This window comes from Mustela putorius, unplaced genomic scaffold, assembly GCF_011764305.1.
Source record: "Mustela putorius furo isolate JIRA1106 unplaced genomic scaffold, ASM1176430v1.1 tig00003858_pilon_pilon_pilon, whole genome shotgun sequence".
In the NCBI taxonomy this organism is placed as follows: domain Eukaryota; kingdom Metazoa; phylum Chordata; class Mammalia; order Carnivora; family Mustelidae; genus Mustela; species Mustela putorius.
This window is the reverse complement of record NW_025422010.1, coordinates 11,743,604-11,765,130: the sequence shown is the minus strand read 5'-3', so window position 1 is coordinate 11,765,130 and position 21,527 is coordinate 11,743,604. Positions and strand designations below refer to the sequence as shown.

At 39.2% G+C, this 21,527-nt stretch overlaps 1 protein-coding gene across 5 annotated transcripts in view; it reads right to left on the bottom strand.

The window, feature by feature from the left end:
• The window catches only part of L3MBTL4 (L3MBTL histone methyl-lysine binding protein 4), a 437,886-nt gene that overhangs the window by 231,369 nt on the left and 184,990 nt on the right, over nucleotides 1-21,527 (bottom strand). For all 5 annotated transcript variants that reach the window (XM_004742737.3, XM_045065387.1, XM_004742736.2 and 2 more), the window contains 2 exons: nucleotides 4,569-4,654; nucleotides 2,386-2,496 (listed from right to left, as the gene is read on the bottom strand). In XM_004742737.3, the coding sequence (XP_004742794.1) occupies nucleotides 2,386-2,496; nucleotides 4,569-4,654 (197 nt within the window). The remainder of the gene's footprint in view (nucleotides 1-2,385; nucleotides 2,497-4,568; nucleotides 4,655-21,527) is intronic.

Genomic DNA, 21,527 nt, shown 5'->3' with positions numbered 1-21,527 from the left:
GTAGGGTGGGTGAGGAGCGAACTCGATCCCCACCTTCCACACCCGCTCTCCCATCAGGAAGTGGGATATTTATGATAACAAGCAGAACCTAAGATAAGAAGGAGTAGGAAAATTATAAGCTCTAGAGTTGAAAACCTCTGTGCAGAAGCTGGGGTATAAACTGGTTCCCCACATTCTAGTTTGTAACCCTGGACCCATTAGTTAACCTCCCTGGCCTTCAGTTTCCTCATCTACAAAATCAATCTGATAACCACACCTCGTGTCCCACGGTTGCTATAAGGGTACCCTAATGCACTGGAAGCCCTTATGAGATGTCATCTGATATAAACTGCTACTGTTGTCATTATCATCTCCACTGGCATTGTTCTTTGGTGCAACAGGCTGACTCTACTTTCCAAAGTCAGACAAGGCGCTGCAGCACCATCCCATAGACACACACCAGCCCTCCCACGGGAACTCCAGCCATGCTCACCACGGTGCATGGTCTTGTTCCTTCCCCATCTACTGATGACAGCTACTTTGATGAGGCCTCTTCCTTAACACAGACTATAAAGGCACCCAAGGAGAGCAGCACCAGACATTTGCATTGGCAGGTAAGAGCAGCAACCTGAAGTGTAGACTCAGGTACATTTTCGGGTGTTCTTCACTGAATCAGCCAACAAGGTAGGCATTGTTAACCACAGTGCTTTACAGATAAAGGAAAGTTCAAATACACTGAGTAACCACTAAGTTAGTAACGTTAAAGAAGTCGGAACTGAAATTCCAACTCAGATCTGTGCATCTTATGACACTTTCCAGTACATTATGCAGAACTGGATTTCCAATGGAAGAGTAATTAGGAGAGGGATGAAGAATGAGGGAAGAGTACTTATTGACTAATACAATTATTTCACACACTCAAGTAACAAGATGCCAGAGTATATGCAATGCCATTTGTTTCTTCACTCACTCAGTTCCCATTCAATCACACATATATTAATCAACTATTATGTGCCAGTATCAATGCTAAAAAACAGTCTTGGAAGGAAATAGACTTTAAAAGAGAAAATTATAATAAATTTTTTTAAAAATAAAAAAATATAGAAGAATATGGTTAGCACATTAGTAAATGAACAGAGGAATGTGCTTGACAACGAGGAGATCAGGGAAGTATCTACTGCGTTCCCAATGGCAGAGCTAGCCCCATCCACAGCCCTCAACTTCTTTAAACAAGAATTCAGAGGAGAATACCATATGCTCATTTTTCAATGCCTCTCTCTCCTCTGGAACAATGATGAGTGGAATTTGAAGCCAAACTTCTGAATCTTCTCTATGATTTTTTCTATTTGGAAAATTGCCAGCCCGCAATCCTTCCCCTATACCTCATGGGACAAGACAAGCATGGACCCAACTGGAGGACTGACTAGGGGAGGGTACAGAATGGAGGGTCCCTGGCAGAAGGGTCCATCCCAGGAATGGGCTGCAAGAGGGCAGAGGCTGTCTGTGAGACCAAAAGTGAGCCACAACCCATAAGACATTTTTATCTATTTCAGGACTGATAACATTCTGACAGACTGAATGGTATGTGGAAGTAATTCATTTCACATTTTATAAAGCATATTTCCCAGGACTGAGAGCGACAGCTGCATAAACACATCTTAATGTAGACCTAAAATCCTAATGGGATCTCCACTGTGCTCACAACCACAGAGGTAACACTTAAGGTTCTAATCCTGTCAGAGGGACCGTGTACTTTCCAACTCTTTCCCTATAGGCTATAGCAAAGGACAAGGCAATTACCATGAAAGAGAAAGAATAAGAAGATACATGAAATATTCCTTTGGAAGGACCAGCTAAATTCTCAGAGATTTGGAAGGATCAATGTTTAGATGGTAAATAAAAAATACACTAAATTCATTTTAGGAACTTACGTTTTTTCAAATATTTTAAGGTCATGTGTTAACCCAATATGCTCACATAAATAAGGTGGCAAATATATCTAACAAATAACACAATATCTATCTTATGAATCAGAAGAAAATAATCTGTCAGTTGAAATTCTAAGTTTTGATATATTATTAAGATCGAATTTTTCCTACAAATCCCATGATTTTATAATTAAAGTTAAACGAGAATTCAGAGAAAAAAAACCTGAGGCTCATTTTCGATGACAAAATATTCCTGAATTTTGGGGTGCCTGGGTGGCTCAGTAGGTTCAGCTTCCAACTCTTGGTCTCAGCTCAGGTCATGACCTTGGAGTCATAGGAGCGAGCATCACATGGGGCTCCATGCTCAGCATAGAGACTGCTTGGGATTCTTTCCCTCTTTCTCTCCCTTCCCTCTCTCAGCCTTGAGGGAGGGGCGGGTACTGGCCAGGAGAGCAGTGCACTGCTCAGAAGTACATACCTTTACCCGTTGGTCATCCACATCGATGACTGTAGCCACGCGAATGAGCCTGGGGTTCCTTCTGTCCACCGCTTCAAGTCTCATGCTTGGCAGAAAACCGTGGGGTGTCCGCTGGAATGTCAGAAGAGTAAAGTCAGCAAAACTCAACTGCTCAGACACGCATGTTTTCTAAAGTGCAACTGTTTTGACTTTGCATTCAGACCCTAATACAATTGCAATTTAGGTTGAAAGGCACCTAGGGCTAATGCATGTTATTTTATCCAATCTTATTCATACTTGTGAGAGGAGAAAGAATTTTTTGGTAATTTTCAAGATAGCTAAAAAGAGATTAAATCATAAATTCATTAAATGATCACAAGATTTGGAAAAGCTTCTAATTGATTAACTAATTGTTAAGTTTTTTTTTCTGAAATTAACTTAATAAATTAAGAAACTGTTGACTATTGTCACTGCCCAGTTTTGGAGTGTGTGGCCCAAAGACAAAATTATTTAATAAACAATTAGAAAGGATAAACATAATCCTTTATAAATCTAAATTTTAAAATAGATAAAACCTGCATGACTATCACAGTTAAACTGTTTTAAAACCATACCCCAATGTATTTAAAACCATAACCTGTGCTTTTGTTACTTACCTGTAACCTAAGTATGTTAAAAACTGTATTAATAAATTCAAGCTTTCTTCCAACTCTTAAAATGCTAGGAACCAGGAGTCTATAATGATGGACACTCAGAAAACACTAAAAAAAAAACTCAATGGGAAAAAATACACTGAGATTACGAAGTCACTGACCCCAAGGAAATTTAAATACCAAAATCAAAGTTGAAAGACAACTCAGATAGTGTTCATAGGCTGGCAAAAATTTCACTTCGAAAGCTATCACATACGAAAGTATTCACCTGACTTCACTACAAATGAAACTGCATTGAATTCCTCAAATCTAGAAATGACACTAGAAAAATAAAACCTTCATGATTCATGAGTAATAGTTAAATATTTCCCCAGTACCTCATCTGTTTTCTCTCCAGCTTTTGTGGAAGCATATTTTCTTCCAAAATGCATTATTACACCTACTAAATGGAGTACACGGACTATAATTAGGCCTTTGATGCTTGAAAATCTTTCCGATCTCCCCAAGGTCACTGTCCCAGTAAGAAAGGTAACAGTTTCATAGTGCAGATACCAAAGATATATAGCTTGAGATGAAGCCATAATAACCTTTGTCAGAGCCTGGAAGTTGCCTTTGTAACTAAATCATAATTTTGTTTTCTTGTAATTTTCTTCTTGGAAAAATAAAATGAGTTTTGACAGAAAGCAAAAGAGAAAAAGATAATATAAGCAGCTGGTATTCTGCTTATTGAGTTTCTGCAATTCTCAATGTCCTTCCAAGCGCTCTAGGACTTCTAGCCATCTTAATTTGGTTACATTTCTTTTTCAAATCCAGCCTACTGTATAATCATTTTTTAAATGAAATAACATTTTGTTTCAAACCCCTTGTGATCCCTAGAAAACTTTTCATAAATGAAATCGTATGTGGAAGCTCACTATATAAAATACTGATTAAAGATGAGTCAGGAAGCCCGGAGCACACAGCTGAAAGGGAACAACTTGAAAACCACTTTAGACATATAGATCTCTAACTATACTATCAATGCACTGTCTTTTACCAAATAATTTATGCTTGGTTCAACCCTGGAATAAATGTATAAGGACAAATTTGAGCTTAAAAACTGGTGTTCTAACAAATGCTAAAAGCAATGTTTCCCTCAAAATGTATAAAACTAGAACACACACAGGCTCCATACAATTCACTGATTTTATCATGGTGTCCTGAACATTCAGATAGTCCCCGAGACTATGAGAGCACAGAGTTCCCACTTCATGGACGGATACAGGCAGAAATGAAGGACCCCACCAGCTTCTGAGGTTAATGAGGTGACTTTCACTGCACTAGAGTGGGCTACCAGGATTTTCGAGTAAGAAAACCATTGTTAACTTTTGTGTAGAGGAACCATTGTAAGTGAATCACTTCCTTTGCAGTTTTAACTGAAAACAAGGCAAATTGGTTATGAATATTACACTCAACTTTAAAAAGAAAAAATCTAGAATAATTTAAAAACTGTCAAATGAAGTCAACATGTATATTGCTTAAAGGTGAGAGTATACTCAGATACAAACTTACCATTTTAAAAACTTTGGCAGGAACAGCATTTGTTTGAGTAGCTTCCAGATACTCTGTCCAGGAAAAATTTTCTGGATCAGGATAACCTGAAAAAATATATACACATATCAAAAGATTACACATTGACATTTTGATTTCCATGTACATAGCCCCTGTGCTAAGAACCTCACATACATTACCTAACTTGTCTATTTGCACCTCTGAGAGGGAGGTTAAAGGGAGCTCTCATTCCTTGGTTCATTCATTCACCCAAGAAAGCCAAGGTAAAATGATGCTGTGCATACTTGGCAGAGCAAGGTTACACCCAGAAGTCCTTCTTGGAAGTTTGAAAAAAAAAAACTCAGAATCACTGTCTGACTTCAGACCATGAACTGGTCATCTTTCTTTCTTTCTTTCTTTCTTTTTTTAAAAGGATCTTATTTATTTATTTGACAGAGAGAGATCACAAGTAGGCAGAGAGGCAGGCAGAGAGGAGGAAGAAGCCTCCCTGCCCAGCAGAGAGCCCGAAGTGGGGCTCGATCCCAGGACCCTGGGAGCATGACCCGAGCCGAAAGCAGAGGCTTTAACCCACTGAGCCACCCAGGTGCCCCTGGTCACATTTCTAATTCCTCCCATACCTCCAGTTCCTCCAATACTTCTGCCTCTATTAGGGTTTTATTCTCTTAATTACATCTCTGTAATTGTAATTTCCCAGGTTTACCATTTTTAATTGCAATTAAATATATATATATATTGGTATAACCTGGCATAAAGCACTCTGTTTCAAAAAATTTCTAATCGGATTTCTTGTTTCCCTTCACATTTGTGTTATTTTATTCCTAATTACATTTTGTTACCTATTACTGTGCTGTTTTCTTTTTCCTTTAAAGGAATAAGTAGTTAGATTTATTCATCAGCTCTATTGTACTCATTTCCCTTTTCTAATTATTTTATATGCTGCCTTTATTCTTATTACTTTCCTCATATTTCTCTTAGAATTGTTTTTACTTGTCAAATTGAATTATAAAGAAAATTAATTTATTTTCATTTTTTAAATAATAGAAGCATTCAAGACTATGAACTTAATCATTGTTGCCCTTGAATACAGTTTCAGACACCTGGACAAACTTTTCTAACATATGTATTTTTCTCACTTTTATTTCTCAAAAATAATTATTGCTACGATCTGTAATTGTCACCTTCATTTAGTCACTGGCCAAATATTTATTTAAGAGATATCTCAAAGGTTAATTTTTGTAGATGTTTATTTATTTTTTAATTTTTAATTAATTTTTTAAAGATTTTATTTCTTTATTTGACAGAGAGAGAGAAAGAACACAAGTAGGCAGAGAGGCAGGCAGAGAGAGAGGGGGAAGTAGTCTCCCCGCTGAGCAGAGAGCCCGGTGTGGGGCTCCATCCTAGGACCTGAGCTGAAGGCAGAGGCTTAACCCAGAGAGCCACCCAGGGACCCCAATTTTTATAGTTGTTTGAAATATTAATAATAGTATCTAGTTCATCACATTTCAGTTTCAGAATGTCACATGGTCTGCCTAATTCCTGTTTGAAGACTTCAGGATTTCTTTTTGGCCTAATATAGTATCAACAGTCAAAACTTTTCTTAAGTATATACAGATATAGACATATATGTTTTAATGTATAATATCAGTATGCATTAATTCAATATAAATGGCTATATTGTTAAAAAATCTGTTTATTTTTTATTTAAATAAAAAGCCTGAAGCAATATGCTAAAATCATTAAAACAGTTTTTCTGCACAGTGTTCTACTTTCTGATAATTTTTTCTTCATATTTAAACTTTTTACTAAAATAAAATATACTTAAAGAAAAATATACAAATCAAGTAAACAGCTTGAAAACTATTCACAAAATTAACATATCCCTGTAACCAGAAGCCAGGACACCACCTCCTCACTGTGCGCCCTCCCAGTCACTACCCCCTCTCCACAAAGGGAAACTCTCATCTCTAAGATTAGCTCAGCTAGTTCCATTTTTTCCTTTGTATAAATGGAATCCTATGGCATGTGCTCATTTGCGGTGGACAGCTTTTGCTCGGCACTCTGTGTTCATGGGGACTGCTGTATGCAGAATGTTTACTTTCACTGACGTATAGTAGTCCATTGGGTGATGGTTTCACAATTTATTTTTCCATTTTGTTGGTGATGCTCATTTGGGTAGTTTTGATGTGGGAACTATTATGGAAAGTGCTGCTACAAACATTCTAGTACATTCTCTGGGTGATACACACTGCAGCTGGAACGCATCCAGGAGTAAAACTGCTAGATCATGGGGTGTTTTGCTCCATATTTTGATGTTACATTACTTAACACAGAAAAGGATATGTAATGTTCACTAGTAACTGTGCTTTTTATTAAACACCAAAAAAAAATGTCCCCTTTAGACACTTTGATTGCATTTTGCATCAAATTCTTTTTTATTAAAAATTAAACTGTATGCCATTCTGTTACTTTCTGTTTATGTTTTCTTGATAACATTTTCCCCATCTTTTAAAAATTATTTTGTTTCAGGTGCATCTATTTTAAACTTCTGAATGGATTTTGGAAAACATTTACATTTACTTTCAGAACTGGTTTGCTTTATCTCACTTCTATAAACATGTTTTAAACTGGAATTTTTTTTTTAAAAAGCTCTCTTAGGATTCCCTTTGCTTTTTGTCCTTGTCTATATGTCCTGTGACATACCTTCTGTTTCACTATTTCTATGCTTCATTTACTTTTGTAGCTCATATTTTTATATTTTTAATGACTGTCCAAACTCATTCCTTGTATTTCAACTCTCCACATTTCTGCATGGGTTCTGAATGTGTCCATACCTTGCCCCTTCAGCACCACGTCCCCTCCTCTCTGCTCCAGGTTCCCCACCAAGGGCCTGGGCAGCAGATTCTGTGGAATGGTGACTAAAGAAAGCAGTGTGCGGTGGACTGAGGAACAAGTGAAGTGACTAAGAGAGGAAGCAGTTAGAGTTGCCCAAGCCCCTTAAGGAAATCTAGCAGGGGACACCTGGGTAGCTCAGTTGGTTAAGGTCAAGATACCAGGGTCCTGGGATCAAGTCCCGCATCAGGCTCCTTGCTCAGCGGGTAAGTTGCTTCTTTCTCTGCCTCTGCCTGCTGCTCTCCCTGCTTCTGCTCTCTCTCTCTTTCTCTGATAAATAAATAAATAAATAAAAGCTTAAAAAGGAAAGAAAAGAAAGAAATCTAGCAGGCTGCTATGAAAGAAACCATCTTTTCACCCTTTTTGTGATCAGTAAGTAAAAATTAAAAAAAAAAAAAAGATGTCACTTTTTTAAATGTTTCTGAAGCAATAACTGCTTCTATGGCACTCTCCAGAAATGAGTTAGATTTGTATAAAGAAAGGAAAACATGTATTATTTACATCTTCCCTGTTCAATGAGCCTAAGAAGAGAAGAATGTCTCATTGCCTAGGGAGGCCTACAAAAGCTACCTGCTCCTCCTGCCTTCCTCCAGGACCCCACTCTGAGTCCTGCTCCACCTCAGGGTAGGGAGGCAGTAGTGGGGCAACAGAGGAAGAGGCAAGAGCCAGATACTTTCACACAGCTGGTGGCAATGAGACAGAAGCTTTTCAAGTTTGAATTCCTTTATGTTTCAAGAAATATGTGAGACCACCCCACGGAACAATACCGTTAACCTCTTCACTTGTCTCCAAGAAGCAACACCTAACTGGCTTCCCCATATTAGTAACTTCTCAACTGAGTATTCCATTTACACTAAGTCATTTATTCCTCACATATGCTGTGAGGCATCCCTGGTCACCCTCAGTTTATAAGTGAGGATCAGAACATTTGTGTCTGACTCCATTATCCACACACTCAACCACTGCTTCCCCTAGTACAGTAATCCAGAGCTCCATGGTCAAAAGAGGGTGAGGACTCAGGACTGGGATCGTGAGCTCCCCCTGAAGGCCAAGGTGTAGTATGGTATGGGTGAGAGTGGGAACATCACTGGATTGGATGCAGGCTGTTGATACAAATGAATTTGTTCACATCCCACCTCTTTCCACACTATTGAGACATTAACACTTCTGAAACAGGCAAAAGCTGAGGAAAGATGAGGTCCACACTGTGGCTGTGGGCACAGATGGTTGAACCAAACAAGGGAAATGTATCAGATACTGCAATCAAAGAACTACAAAGCAAGGCACCTGCTAGGCAGCCCCTGGATTTCCCCCAGGTACTGGCAGTTCTCTGGAGAAGGGGAAGACCCAGGTGACAAATATCTTCAATTAACGTTAGCAGATAGCTATGAGGCAACTAGCTGACAGCCAGAGGGAGGAGGAGGTGTGGTGGAGTAGAAGAGCTCGAGCCCCAGGGAGGAGAAGCCTCTCTAAAGAGCTAGGAGCTGTTTTAGAAGAAGCAGCACGACTATTAGGGGTAGTCTGAAAGTGCCTTCCCAAGATGGCAATGAGAAAGCCCCATGTGAAAAAGCTGAGAGATGGCGGTCAATCTCAGTGCTTGGAGTTACAAAAACCGGGGGTCAAGAAAAAGTCCGTGAAGAAGATACAACACACGGGGATGGGCACAAGAATGGAGAAACTTAACTTTCACTTAGGTAAGTGAAAACATACCTAAATCATGTCATTCCAAGGGCTATTTAAATCACTCAGGGAAAAGCATGTCCTTACCACTCCACCCTCACCTCCCTTTCACTCTGCTCCTGCTTCAGCAGGGACACAGCCAACTTCCTCCCTCCTCGAGGACCTGTACCTGCTTCTCTTTCACAGGGAAGTTCTCCCCATGGACCCTGGACTGCCAACCTCACCTCCTTTAAGTTGTTGCTCAAATATCACATCCTCAGTAAGTCCTTCCTTGAACTCCCTGTATATATACCCTCCAAATACATGTGCTTTCCTAACCTTATTAACCTGATTTTTTCTCCATAGCACTTACAACCAATTAACTTATTATATAAGTATTTTATGTATTTGTTCTCTCACTTTATAGGGATATAACTGCTTTACAACAGGGATTTATTCACCTCACTGCTACTTTCTCTGAGTCTAGAACAGTGTCTAGTATGTAATTATCACTCAATAAATACTTGGCAAATATTTGCTGAATGACTAAAATGTATTTCTTAATAAGTTTGCATTTGATATTTTAGTGGCCATGAACAACAGATACATGAGCCAAAATTATATTGGTCTAGCCTCAAAATAATGAATGGAACGCTGATATATAGTTGTTTGCCCTCTGGTTTTGTTCCGATGTTCAGAGGCGCGATGCTCCAGCACTGGTACCGGCCAAGATTCCAAATAGCTCTAGAGACTGGACAGTACCAAAGGAAGGGCATCTGATTTGTGGCATCTGTACATTCCCCTTGTATTAGAAAGAACCACTTATGCATCAGATTAGTTACAGACTCTTATAACAACATTCTCCATTATTTTACGTCCAGAACAACAGCCTCAAAAGAAACATAATTTTGCCACTGGAACAGTCTAAAGAATTATGGTCATGAATAAACAGTAAAAACCCTTAAATGCCTGGCATTCTGGTCTGTGTAACCTGCCCCATGGAACCCAGAGAAGCATGACAATGATAATTATATCAGTGGTCAGTCTAGGAACCAAAAATTCTGGGCATCCTGGGACAAGCAGTTTTTAGGTAATGGACAATAGTCCTGTTTAATAATCAACAGTAAGAAAGGATGTGTCAAGAGTCTTACTGAGAAGGGTCAGTCAGCACAGACAGGGTATTGGTGGCTTTAAGAGGGCACTTCATTTAACTCTTCATTGTACTGATGAGGAAGTGAGATCTGGCATTTCAAGTGACTTGTCTGAGGCATGACAACAGAAAACGAAGCCAAAGTGAGCACCTTGCTCTGCTGACCAGTGAGCTACAGAAACCCAGACTTCTAAAGAGTTGTTCTGAGGTTTGCTGAGTGTTCTGTAGGCTGCTGGGCACAAAGACCACGGGGAAGCACCGGCAGAGGAAAGAGAACCATGGAACCAGTCCTCCTGAAGCCCTCCGAGGCTTTGGGCGTCATTTTGAGAGAGTGGATTTTCTATGTGGGCCCCTCAGACACTGCCTATTTATTTCTCTGTTTCCAGTAGCTCTGACAAGGCAGGAAAGTAGCTCCTCCGAATGCCCAGGCCTCCCAGTAGTAGACTGTCCACAGTTCTCCCTGACTCCACTCAAAAGGTTCTGCACACATGGAGCAGCTCTTTGCGAGAATGATCTTAACATCATGGAACCACCAGCAGCCCGTGCTACACAGTGGAGCACTATTTAGTACAAAAGAAATACAAGACATGAGGACAGCAAGTTGTCTCAATCACTGCTAAACCTAATTCAGGTGAACTCAATTTTGCTTTCAAAAAATAGGTTGAAACTGACCTCACAGTGATGGTACTTTAGACGTTAGAAGTCTTGGACTCATGTTCAGCTCATCTCAATCAAAATTAAAACATCCTTTCTGAATAAAGAGTACAAGTTAAACTCCCTAACATTTATAACAGGATGTCAGATGTGTTCCTTGATCGTCAGATCCTAAAGCACAGAGAACTTCCATCTATTGGATAAACTATCCATACTTCAAGTATTTTTCAATAGGAGCTTATTTGTAATTGATTGTTTTGCTCAAAGCTGAGATGAAGTCCATTAGGAATAGACAAGGTAATACAGTTCTTTCTCTGTCTAGTGAAATCACTTTCAAAAAAAAAAAAAAATCCAGACTATACTAGATAAGCTCCCAGAAGAACTTGGCTCCAAAAGGATCATAGCTCCCACAGCACCGAATCCAACCCAGTACTTGGTAATTGACAGGCATTCAAGATGGGGTAATTGCTTCTGTTCCTCTATATTCCCCTGTCTCTCCCTCCCTTTCTGTCTCTGTTTGTCTCTCTCAGTACCTCACATTATAGAAAGCCTATTGGTTATTTTCTGTTTCTCCCTCAAGTTCACCAACTAACATGATGAGTAACATCATGATGAGTAACACGTGATGTTACTCAGATTCCACTGAGTAATGTTCCATAACTAAAAATCTTTACATGTTATGTCTATATCGTTCTTTGTTATATTCTTAGTTCATAGCTGGGTCTCATGCTTAGTAGGTACTTAACATCTGTTCTGATAATCAATAATACACATTTTTCTCTGAACCCTTACATTCCTTACGATAATAGAATCTATCCATAGGAAAGCGCAAAATGCCCTTTAAAATATAGTAATTTTATGTGCCTAAAAAATGTTAACAGTTAATGTTGCAAATAAATGCAAGATTTATTTATATTATAAATTTTTAATGTAATTTTAGCTTTGCAAAGAAATTATGAAATTAAAATAGTTATTTGGTATCAAAAAATAATTTGCTAAAGTATTTCTATGTGCTCTTCAAACATCTAAGATATTTGCTAATAATATAGCCAGCAAATTGATGATTCTAGAGAATCTATGGAAGCCAACTGCCATTACTCCTATACACTACATTTCATTACTTCTCAAAATATAAATTATTATAGTTTTATTTCTGGAAATAATCTTGCATTTAGCATACATTCACAACCAATCTGAATGCTAAACTTCCAAAAAAATGTAGAAATGAGCATATACATTTAGCTCCATTCCCCTTCTAAATGCTACCAAAATATCAGTAAAGGCTTATTTTTTTATTTTTTATTTTTAACATCTTAATTTTATTTTTTTCAGTGTTCCGAGACTCATTGTTTATGCACCAAACCTAGTGCTCCAAGCAATATGGGCCCTCCTTAATACCACCACCAGTCTCACCTATGTTTCTACTCTTCTCACTTCCAAAACCTTCTGTTTGTTTCTCAGAGACCACAGTTTCTCATGCTTCATCTCCCCCTTCAATTTCCCCCAATTCACTTTTCTTTTCCTTCTATTGTCCTCCATGTTATTGTTTATGTTCCACAAGTAAGTGAAACTGTATAATTGACTTTCTCTGCTTGACTTATTTCACTCAGCATAATCTCCTCCAGTCCCATCCATGTTGATGCAAAAGTTGGGTATTTATCCTTTCTGATGGCTGCGTAATATTACATTGTACATATGGACCACATCTTCTTTATCCATTCATCTGCTGAAGGGCATCTTGGCTTCTTCCACAGCTTGATGATTGTGGACACTGCTGCTATGAACATTGGGGTACATTTGGCCCGTCTTTTCACTACATCTGTATCTTTGGGGTGAATACCCAGTAGGGCAATTGCAAGGTCATAGAGTAGTAGCTCTACTTTTAATTGAGAAATCTCCATACTGTTTTCCAAAGTGGCTGTACTAACTTGCATTCCCACCAACAGTGGAAGAGGGTTCCCCTTTCTCCACAGCCTCTCCAACACTTGTTTCCTCTCCTGTTGATTTTGGCCATTCTAACTGGTGTAAGGTGGTATCTCGATGTGGTTTTGATTTGAATTTCCATGATGGCCAATGTCGAACATTTTTTTCATGTGTCTGCTAGCCACTTGTATGTCTTCATTGGAGAATTGTCTGTTCATGTCTTCTGCCCATTTTTTGACATGATTATATGTTTTTTGAGTGTTGAGTTTGAGGAATTCTTTATAGATCTTTGATATCAGCCCTTTGTCTGTTTGTCATTTGTGAGTATCTTCTCCTATTTCATAGATTGCCTCTTTGTTTTTTGACTGTTTTATTTGCTGTACAGAAGCTTTTGATCTTGATGAAGTCTCAAAAGTTCATTTTCGCTTTTGTTTCCTTTGCCTTTGGAGACGTATCTTGAAAGAAGTTGCTGTAGCTGATGTCAATGAGGTTACTGCCTATGTTCTCCTCTAGGGTTCTGATAGATTCCTGTCTCATGTTGAGGTCTTTCATCCATTTTGAGTTTATCTTTGTGTACGGTGTGAGGGAATGGTTGAGTTTCATTCTCCTATACATAGCTGCCCAATTTTCCCAGCACCATTTATTTAAGAGACTGTCTTTTTTCCACTGGCAATTTTTTCCTGGTTTGTCAAAGATTATTTGACCATAGAGTTAAGGGTCCATATCTGGACTCTCTACTCTGTTTCACTGGTGTATATATCTGTTTTTGTGCCAGTACCATGCTGTCTTGGTAATCATAGCTTTGGTGTAAAGCTTGAAATCAGGCAACATGATGCCCTCAGCTTTTTCTTTTTGAACATTTCCTTAGTGATTTGGAGTCTTTTCTGGTTCCATACAAATTTTAGGATTTTTTTTTCTAGCACTTCGAAGAATGCCAGTTGAATTTTGATTAGGATGATGCTGAAAGTATAGATTGCTCTGGGCAGTACAGAAATTTTAACAATGTTTATTCTTCCAACCCATGAACATAGAATGTTTTTCTGTCTTTTTGTGTCTTCTTCAATTATTTTCATGAATGTTCTGTAATTCCTCTAGTATGATTCTTTAGCTCTTTGGTTAGGTTTATTCCAAGGTATCTTATGGTTCTTGGTGCTATAGTAAATGGAATCAATTCTCTAATTTCCTTTTCTATATTTTCATTGCTAGTATATAAGAAAGCAACTGATTTCTGTGCATTGATTCTGTAACCTGCCACATTACTAAATTGCTGTATGATTTCTAGTAGTTTGGGGGTGGAGTTTTTTAGGTTTTCCATAGAAAGTATCATGTCATCTGTGAAGAGAGAGTTTGACTTCTTCTTCAGCAATTTTAATACCTTGTATTTCTTTTTATTGTCTGATTGCTGTTGCTAGGACTTCTAGTACTATGTCGAACAACAGTGGTGGGAGTGGGCATCCTTGTCGTGTTCCTGATCTCAATGGGAAGGCTGTCAGTTTTTTCCCACTGAGAATGATATTTGCTGTGAGTTTTTCATAGATAGATTTTATGAAGTTGATCTTTAATCTTTAGGTTCCAAATGTGTCTCTTGTAGACAGCATATGGATGGGTCCTGTCTTTTTATCAAGTCTGCAACCCTGTACTCTTTTATGGGGGCATTTAGGCTGTTCATTTTGAGACTGATTATTGAAAGATAAGTTTTTATTGACATGTTGCCTGTGAAGTCCTTGTTTCTATAGATTGTCTCTGTAAATTTCTGTTCTGTCACTCTTGGGTTCTTTCTTCTGTTATAGAACAACCCCTCCTCAATATTTCTTGTAGTGCCAGTTTGGTGGTCACGTAATCTTTTAGACCTTGCCAGTCTTGGAAGCTCTTTATCTTTTCATCCACTCTGAATGGCACCCTTGCTAGATAAAGTATTCTTTTTTTTTTTTTTTTTGATAAAGTATTCTTGGCTGCATGCTCTTCTCATTTATTGCCCTGAATATGTCTTGCCAGCCCTTTCTGGTTTGCCAGGTTTCTGTGGCAGGTCTGATGTTATTCTGAAGGCCCTTCCTCTGTATGTAAGGAATCTCTTCCCCCTAGCTGCTCTTAAGATATCTTGTCTAAAATTTGATTTGTGAATTTCACAATTAAGTGTCCGAATGTCTTTCTAGACTCGTTGATCTTGGGGTGGGGGTGTCCTTTCTGCTTCTAAGACATTAACAGTTGTTCCATTCCCCAGATTAGGGATATTTTCATCCAGTATTTTTCAACTGTATCTTCTAGTATTTTCTCTTTCTCCACTTCCTCAAGGATCCCAGTAATTCTGACACGGGAATGTTTCATGGTGTCATTTATTTTCCTAATTCCGTTTTCATGGCTTCTAAGATGTTTTTTCTAGACCTCCTCCTGATCCTGCTTTTCCATCAGTTTGTCTTCTAGATCACTAATTCAACCTTCTGCCTCAGTTACCCTAGCTGTTAGAGTATTTAGATTAGATTGGATCTTTTAATAGCTTCTTCTTCTTTTTTTTTTTTTTAACTTCTGCCTGATTGGCGCTCACTTCCGCCCTTAGAGATTCTATGTTGCCACTGATGGTCTTCTCCAACCTAGCCATTGCCTGGACAATTTTTACTCTGAATTCGATTCCTGACATATTGTTTATGTCCGTATCCAATAGTTCTGTGGCAGAGATCACAGTCTATGGTTTTTTCCTCTGTTGGTTATTCCTCCTAGTCATTTTGGTGAGAAGTGGTTAAGGGGATGTATAGCTGAATACATCAACCATGATCCAGTCAAGGTGTCCCTTGGAAAGTTTCATAACAACTGGAAGTGACCACCAAGAAGAAAGATGAAAGAAAAAAAGAGAGGGGAAAAAAAAAAAAGAAAAGAAAAAATCCAGCCAAAGTGAATCCCAAAAGATTTATAAGGTACATAAACCAAAAACAAACAAAAAGATCAGCAAAAGTAAAAGACAAGAACAAGAAAAAAAAGAAAAAGAAAAGAAAAACCAGTCAAAATGAACCCCAAGAGTAAGAGTTATATAGTATAAAAACAAAAACAAATACATGGAAACACTGACATAAGAGTAAGATGGGAAGGTGATTATAAGTCCTTGATATGGGCAAGGAAGGTTATTTCAGTACTTCCTGGGTGTATCTTGTTATCTTTGTTAAAGGACTCAACTTTCCAGAGATACAGGGAAATTAAAACTGATTTATAGACAGAGATAGTATTGAATAGGGAAAAAGGATTACCTTGAAGCTTATGTCTATACATATTAAAAAAAAAAAAAGAAAAAGAAAAAAAAACCCAGTTATATGTATGAAAAATGATTAAGTTAAAAAGTTACTATGTAATATGGTATATTAAATATCTATTTGTAATGGTGAGTAGGTTAAAAAATAAAAGAATAAGAATTGTGAGAACTAATTAAAAAAAAAGTTGTATCTATGAAATATATAGGTTTGGGGGGGCAATACCAGGGTTTATTATATTGGTTTCTCCTGATGTTGGGGTTTTACAGTTTTATGGGGAACCTGTGGTTATTTTCCTCTTGTTCTTTTGGCTTGTCTTCTGGGGGAGGGGCCTACCGTGTTGTTTTTCAGTCACTCTTGGTTGGGCTGAGTCGCCCTGCCCCCTAGCAGGGGGACTCTGTGGAAACCAATTTTTTCAAGTTGTTTTGTTCTCTGGAGGGTTTTGTTCTTGGGCAGCTACACCCCCCTTTTCAGAGGGCTAGTACAAAAAGTAAACTGTCCACACCCAGTCCTCCACCTCAGAGAGAAGCCTCAGTCGACTCTCCTCCAGATGGTCCAGAACACACATACTCCCCTCTGCAATCTCCTCTGAGCACCACAACCTCCCATGGGCGGTGCACACCCCCAGCCACCATCTCAGGGGTTGCCAAAGGCCCCACTTGTCTCTGTAACATGTGCCACTAAAACCACAGGCAATTTTGGTCTGGGGGAACCCAATCCTGGTGGCTGTTGGGACTGCTATCTGGGGTCCATGCCCACAACCCAGCAGGTGCAGTTTACAGAAGGCTGCCGGTTCAGGGACCACCAGCCAGTGCCCACACCACCAGGCTCTCTCACGGGAGAGCGAAGGTGCACCCAGCCCAAGTGGTGGTGCAATCAGTGGAAAGCCATGGGCCCAGGAGGATTGGAGCTCCCACTGGATTCTCTTAGGCACAGGTGGTCCTTGGCTGTGACTGTCCTGAGACCATGGGCTTAGGACCATGCCCATGGCCACCTATTTCCACCACTTGCCCCTTAAGACTTTTTGCTCTTTTTTGTGCTTTTAGCCAGACCCCAAGTTAATGCTGTTTCCCAAGCACAGGGCACTTTCATACTGGGATATTACTTTCTTGTAAGTCGCTTCTGGTTTCTCCCTTTCCCCTCTGTTTATCCTTCAATAACATATTGAGCATTCCCACTCCACTTAACCTCTTCACAGATGATTTCCTAGCCTTGTAGAGATCCAGAAGTGTATAATCTTACATCTCAGGCTGATTTCATGGGTGTTCAGAGTGTTCTGGTAGATATTTAGCTCACTTCAGGGGATCTGTTGAACAGGGTCTCCTACTTCTCTGCCATCTTGCCCCTCCTCCCTCAGTAAAGGCATTTTTAAATGAATACTTATCAACAGAGAAAATGCTGAATTAATTTTGATGCAACACATAATGGAATATTATACAGCCTTTAAAAAGAATCAGAACTATACCAAATGAGTTGGAAGAGATTTGCCATTAGACACATCTGAACAAGATAAAAAGACAATGGAAACTATGTATATAATATAATCCCATTTTCCACAAGCAGTTATTTTAAAAGGATAGGGGTTCATAAATACATAGATATATATGTATGTGTACATGTATATGTAATCATATGAGACTTAACAAATATAGAGAGCATAGGATTGCTAATAGTTCAACCACTTTTTCTTTTCCTCTTGGGAAAATAAATTTCCTAGACTCCCATGATGTTAAGTGTAGCTATGTAACTGAGTTCAGGCCCATGCATGTGAGTGGAAATGATGTAATAAGCCACTTCTGAGTTGGGCCCCTAAATTTATCTCATGTGCAAACATCAGTTCGTTTTCCATTTTCAGCCTTTGCCAAAGGATCTCCAAGGACCTGGGGGAATCCCCAGTCCCCAGACAATTACATGGGGCAGAACTAACTATAATTATACTATTAGAGGAACAAGAAATCAATTCTTAACATGTTAAGGTACTAAAATTTTGGAGTCATTTGATATGCTAGTTAGTTTATGATAATTAATACAGAAGGTTTAGCACCAATTGTGATTTCCTTCAGAGGAGTAACTAACTTGAGTGGAAAGAGAAACATAATGTTTTTAAAAATAGGAAAAATAAAATACAGTTTACAAATAGATAAATACAAAATACAATACCAGTACAAGGATATAAAGCCACATTGAGAATAGGTAAAAAGACAAAAGCAGATGAGAAATGTCAACAGAAATCCCTAAAGTGTGAAAAGGAAACGAGTGAGAATTGACTTCATGGCACTGAGATAGCTAAAACAAATCTGTTAATGGAGCAAGTTAATTTATGTTATAGAACCGTGGAACTCTTCAGGAGCTGCAGGCATCAGATACTTCTGAAAGCAGCAGTGTGGAGCTAACTGTTAACTTTATTAAACTCCTAACAGAAACTGTCAGGCACATTAGATCATCCTCCTTGCCCCATACAACCAGGCAACTATCACTCTGATATTAAGGAAAGGCTGGAGGATTTAGTCTCTGGACAAATTGAAACAAAGAAGTTATAGACTTTGGGATCTTACACAGTGACGAAGTCTATTCATGGAACAATGGCTACTTGCAGTATCTGGATCTCAACTTGCAGGCAGCCCTCTTCCCCAGTCTCAACAACTCCCACGATCTCGTTCCCCACCACCCACCACATACACACCTCAGTCAGGAGGAAGAAGGAGACTCTCCTGTGGGAACTGACCCAAAAGTCCTAGTTATGACATTTTTGGGGCATCCTCTAATTCTGGCTAACATCTCAGCACCCCACAGGGACACTAAATTTCAGAAGCTCCATTAGAGCACCCAGAGATTTTACTCTGCTTCTCAGGACTTTATTCTAAAAAATGAAAGGACAACTAAGATTCACCAGAGATCTGAAAAACCCAATAAATAAAATACTAAAACAAGCAAAAACGATTTATAAAAAAGAAAATTGAGAAAAGAGACAATATAAGGAACAGAAGATTTAAACCAGTAGATTTAAAATATAGATGAACCTCTAACTTATATCCTTAGAAAGATAAGATTCATAAAATAAGAATGTTATTGGAAACTAAGGGTGAATGCCATTTCTGTGTAGAATGTAGAAAGCTACAGAAGACTGTTACTCAGTCCCCAATAATGAGAAACACCCAGATACTCAGAAAAATTATAAATTTCCTAGAACCCATCAAAGAGCTGAAGTTCCAAGGAAAAAAATAATGGAAACATGGAGTCAAGATGGCGGAGAAGTAGCAGACTGAGACTACTTCAGCTAGCCAGAGATCAGCTAGATAGCTTATCTAAAGATTGCAAACACCTGTAAATCCATCAGCAGATCGAAGAGAAGAAGAACAGCAATTCTGGAAACAGAAAAACAACCGCTTTCTGAAAGGTAGGACCGGCGGAGAAGTGAATCCAAAGCGACGGGAAGATAGACCCCGGGGGGAGGGGCCGGCTCCCGGCAAGCAGCAGAGCAAGGGCGCACAAAATCAGGACTTTTAAAAGTCTGTTCCGCTGAGGGATATCGCTCCAGAGGCTAAACCGGGGCGAAGCCCACGCGGGGTCAGCGTGGCCTCAGGTCGCGCAGGGTCACAGAAGGATCGGGGGTGTCTGAGTGTCGCAGAGCTTGCGGGTATTGGAACGGGAAAGCCGGCTACCAAGAAAGAGCCAACAGTAAGCTCACAGCTTGGTGTTACCTTGAACCGGTCCCAGGCTCGGTGAGCTCGGAGCGTGGCCGGAGGTCGGGCAGACAGGAGTAACTAGGCGCTGTTCTCTGAGGGTGCACTGAGGAGTGGGGACCTGGGCTCTCGGCTCCTCCGGGCCGGAGACCAGGAGGCCGCCATTTGTATTCCGTGTCCTCCAGAACTCTAAGGAAAGTGCTCAGGGAACAAAAGCTCCTGAAAGCAAACCCGAGCAGATTACTCACCCCGGCCCCTGATAAGGGTGGTGCAATTCCGCCTGGGGCAAAGACACTTGAGAATCACTACAACAGGCCCCTCCCCCAGAAGATCAACAAGAAATCCAGCCAGGACCAAGTTCACTTACCAAGGAGTGCGGTTGCAATACCAAGGAGAGCAGCAGAATTCCAGAGGAGGAAAAAGCAAAGCACAGAACTCATGACTTTTTCCCTGTGATTTTTTTTTTAGTCTTGCAGTTAATTTAATTTTTTTCTCTTTTTTTGTTTTTTTTCTCGACTTCTGGTTAAATTTTTTTTAACTTTTAACATTTTCTTTTTCTTTTTTTTTAAATTTTTTATTTTTTATAAACATATATTTTTATCCCCAGGGGTACAGGTCTGTGAATCACCAGGATTACACACTTCACAGGACTCACCAAAGCACATACCCTCCCCAATGTCCATAATCCCACCCCCTTCTCCCAAACACCCTCCCCCCAGCAACCCTCAGTTTGTTTTGTGAGATTAAGAGTCACTTATGGTTTGTCTCCCTCCCAATCCCATCTTGTTTCATTTATTCTTCTCCTACCCACTTAAGCCCCCATGTTGCATCACCACTTCCTCAACCATTTTCTTTTTTAACGTTTTTTAACTAGTTTATGTAATATATATATTTTTTCTTTTTTATATTTTTCTTATTTGTTTTCTTTTTTTAATTCTTTACTTTTTTTTTTTTTTTCTCTTTCATCCTGTTTGAACCTCTTTTTATCCCCTTTATCCCCCCTCACGATTTGGGATCTCTTCTAATTTGGTTAAAGCATATTTTCCTGGGGTTGTTGCCACCCTTTTAGTATTTTACTTGCTCCTTCATATACTCTTATCTGGACAAAATGACAAGACGGAAAAATTCAACACAAAAAAAAGAACAAGAGGCAGTACCGAAGGCTAGGGACCTAATCAATACAGACATTGGTAATATGTCAGATCTAGAGTTCAGAATGACAATTCTCAAGGTTCTAGCCGGGCTCGAAAAAGGCATGGAAGATATTAGAGAAACCCTCTCGAGAGATATAAAAGCCCTTTCTGGAGAAATAAAAGAACTAAAATCTAACCAAGTTGAAATCAAAAAAGCTATTAATGAGGTGCAATCAAAAATGGAGGCTCTAACTGCTAGGATAAATGAGGCAGAAGAAAGAATTAGTGATATAGAAGACCGTATGACAGAGAATAAAGAAGCTGAGCAAAAGAGGGACAAACAGCTACTGGACCACGAGGGGAGAATTCGAGAGATAAGTGACACCATAAGACGAAACAACATTAGAATAATTGGGATTCCAGAAGAAGAAGAAAGAGAGAGGGGGGCAGAAGGTATACTGGAGAGAATTATTGGGGAGAATTTCCCCAAGATGGCAAAGGGAACGAGCACCAAATTCAGGAGGTTCAGAGAACGCCCCTGAAAATCAATAAGAATAGGCCCACACCCCGTGACCTAATAGTAAAATTTACAAGTCTCAGTGACAAAGAGAAAATCCTGAAAGGAGCCCGGG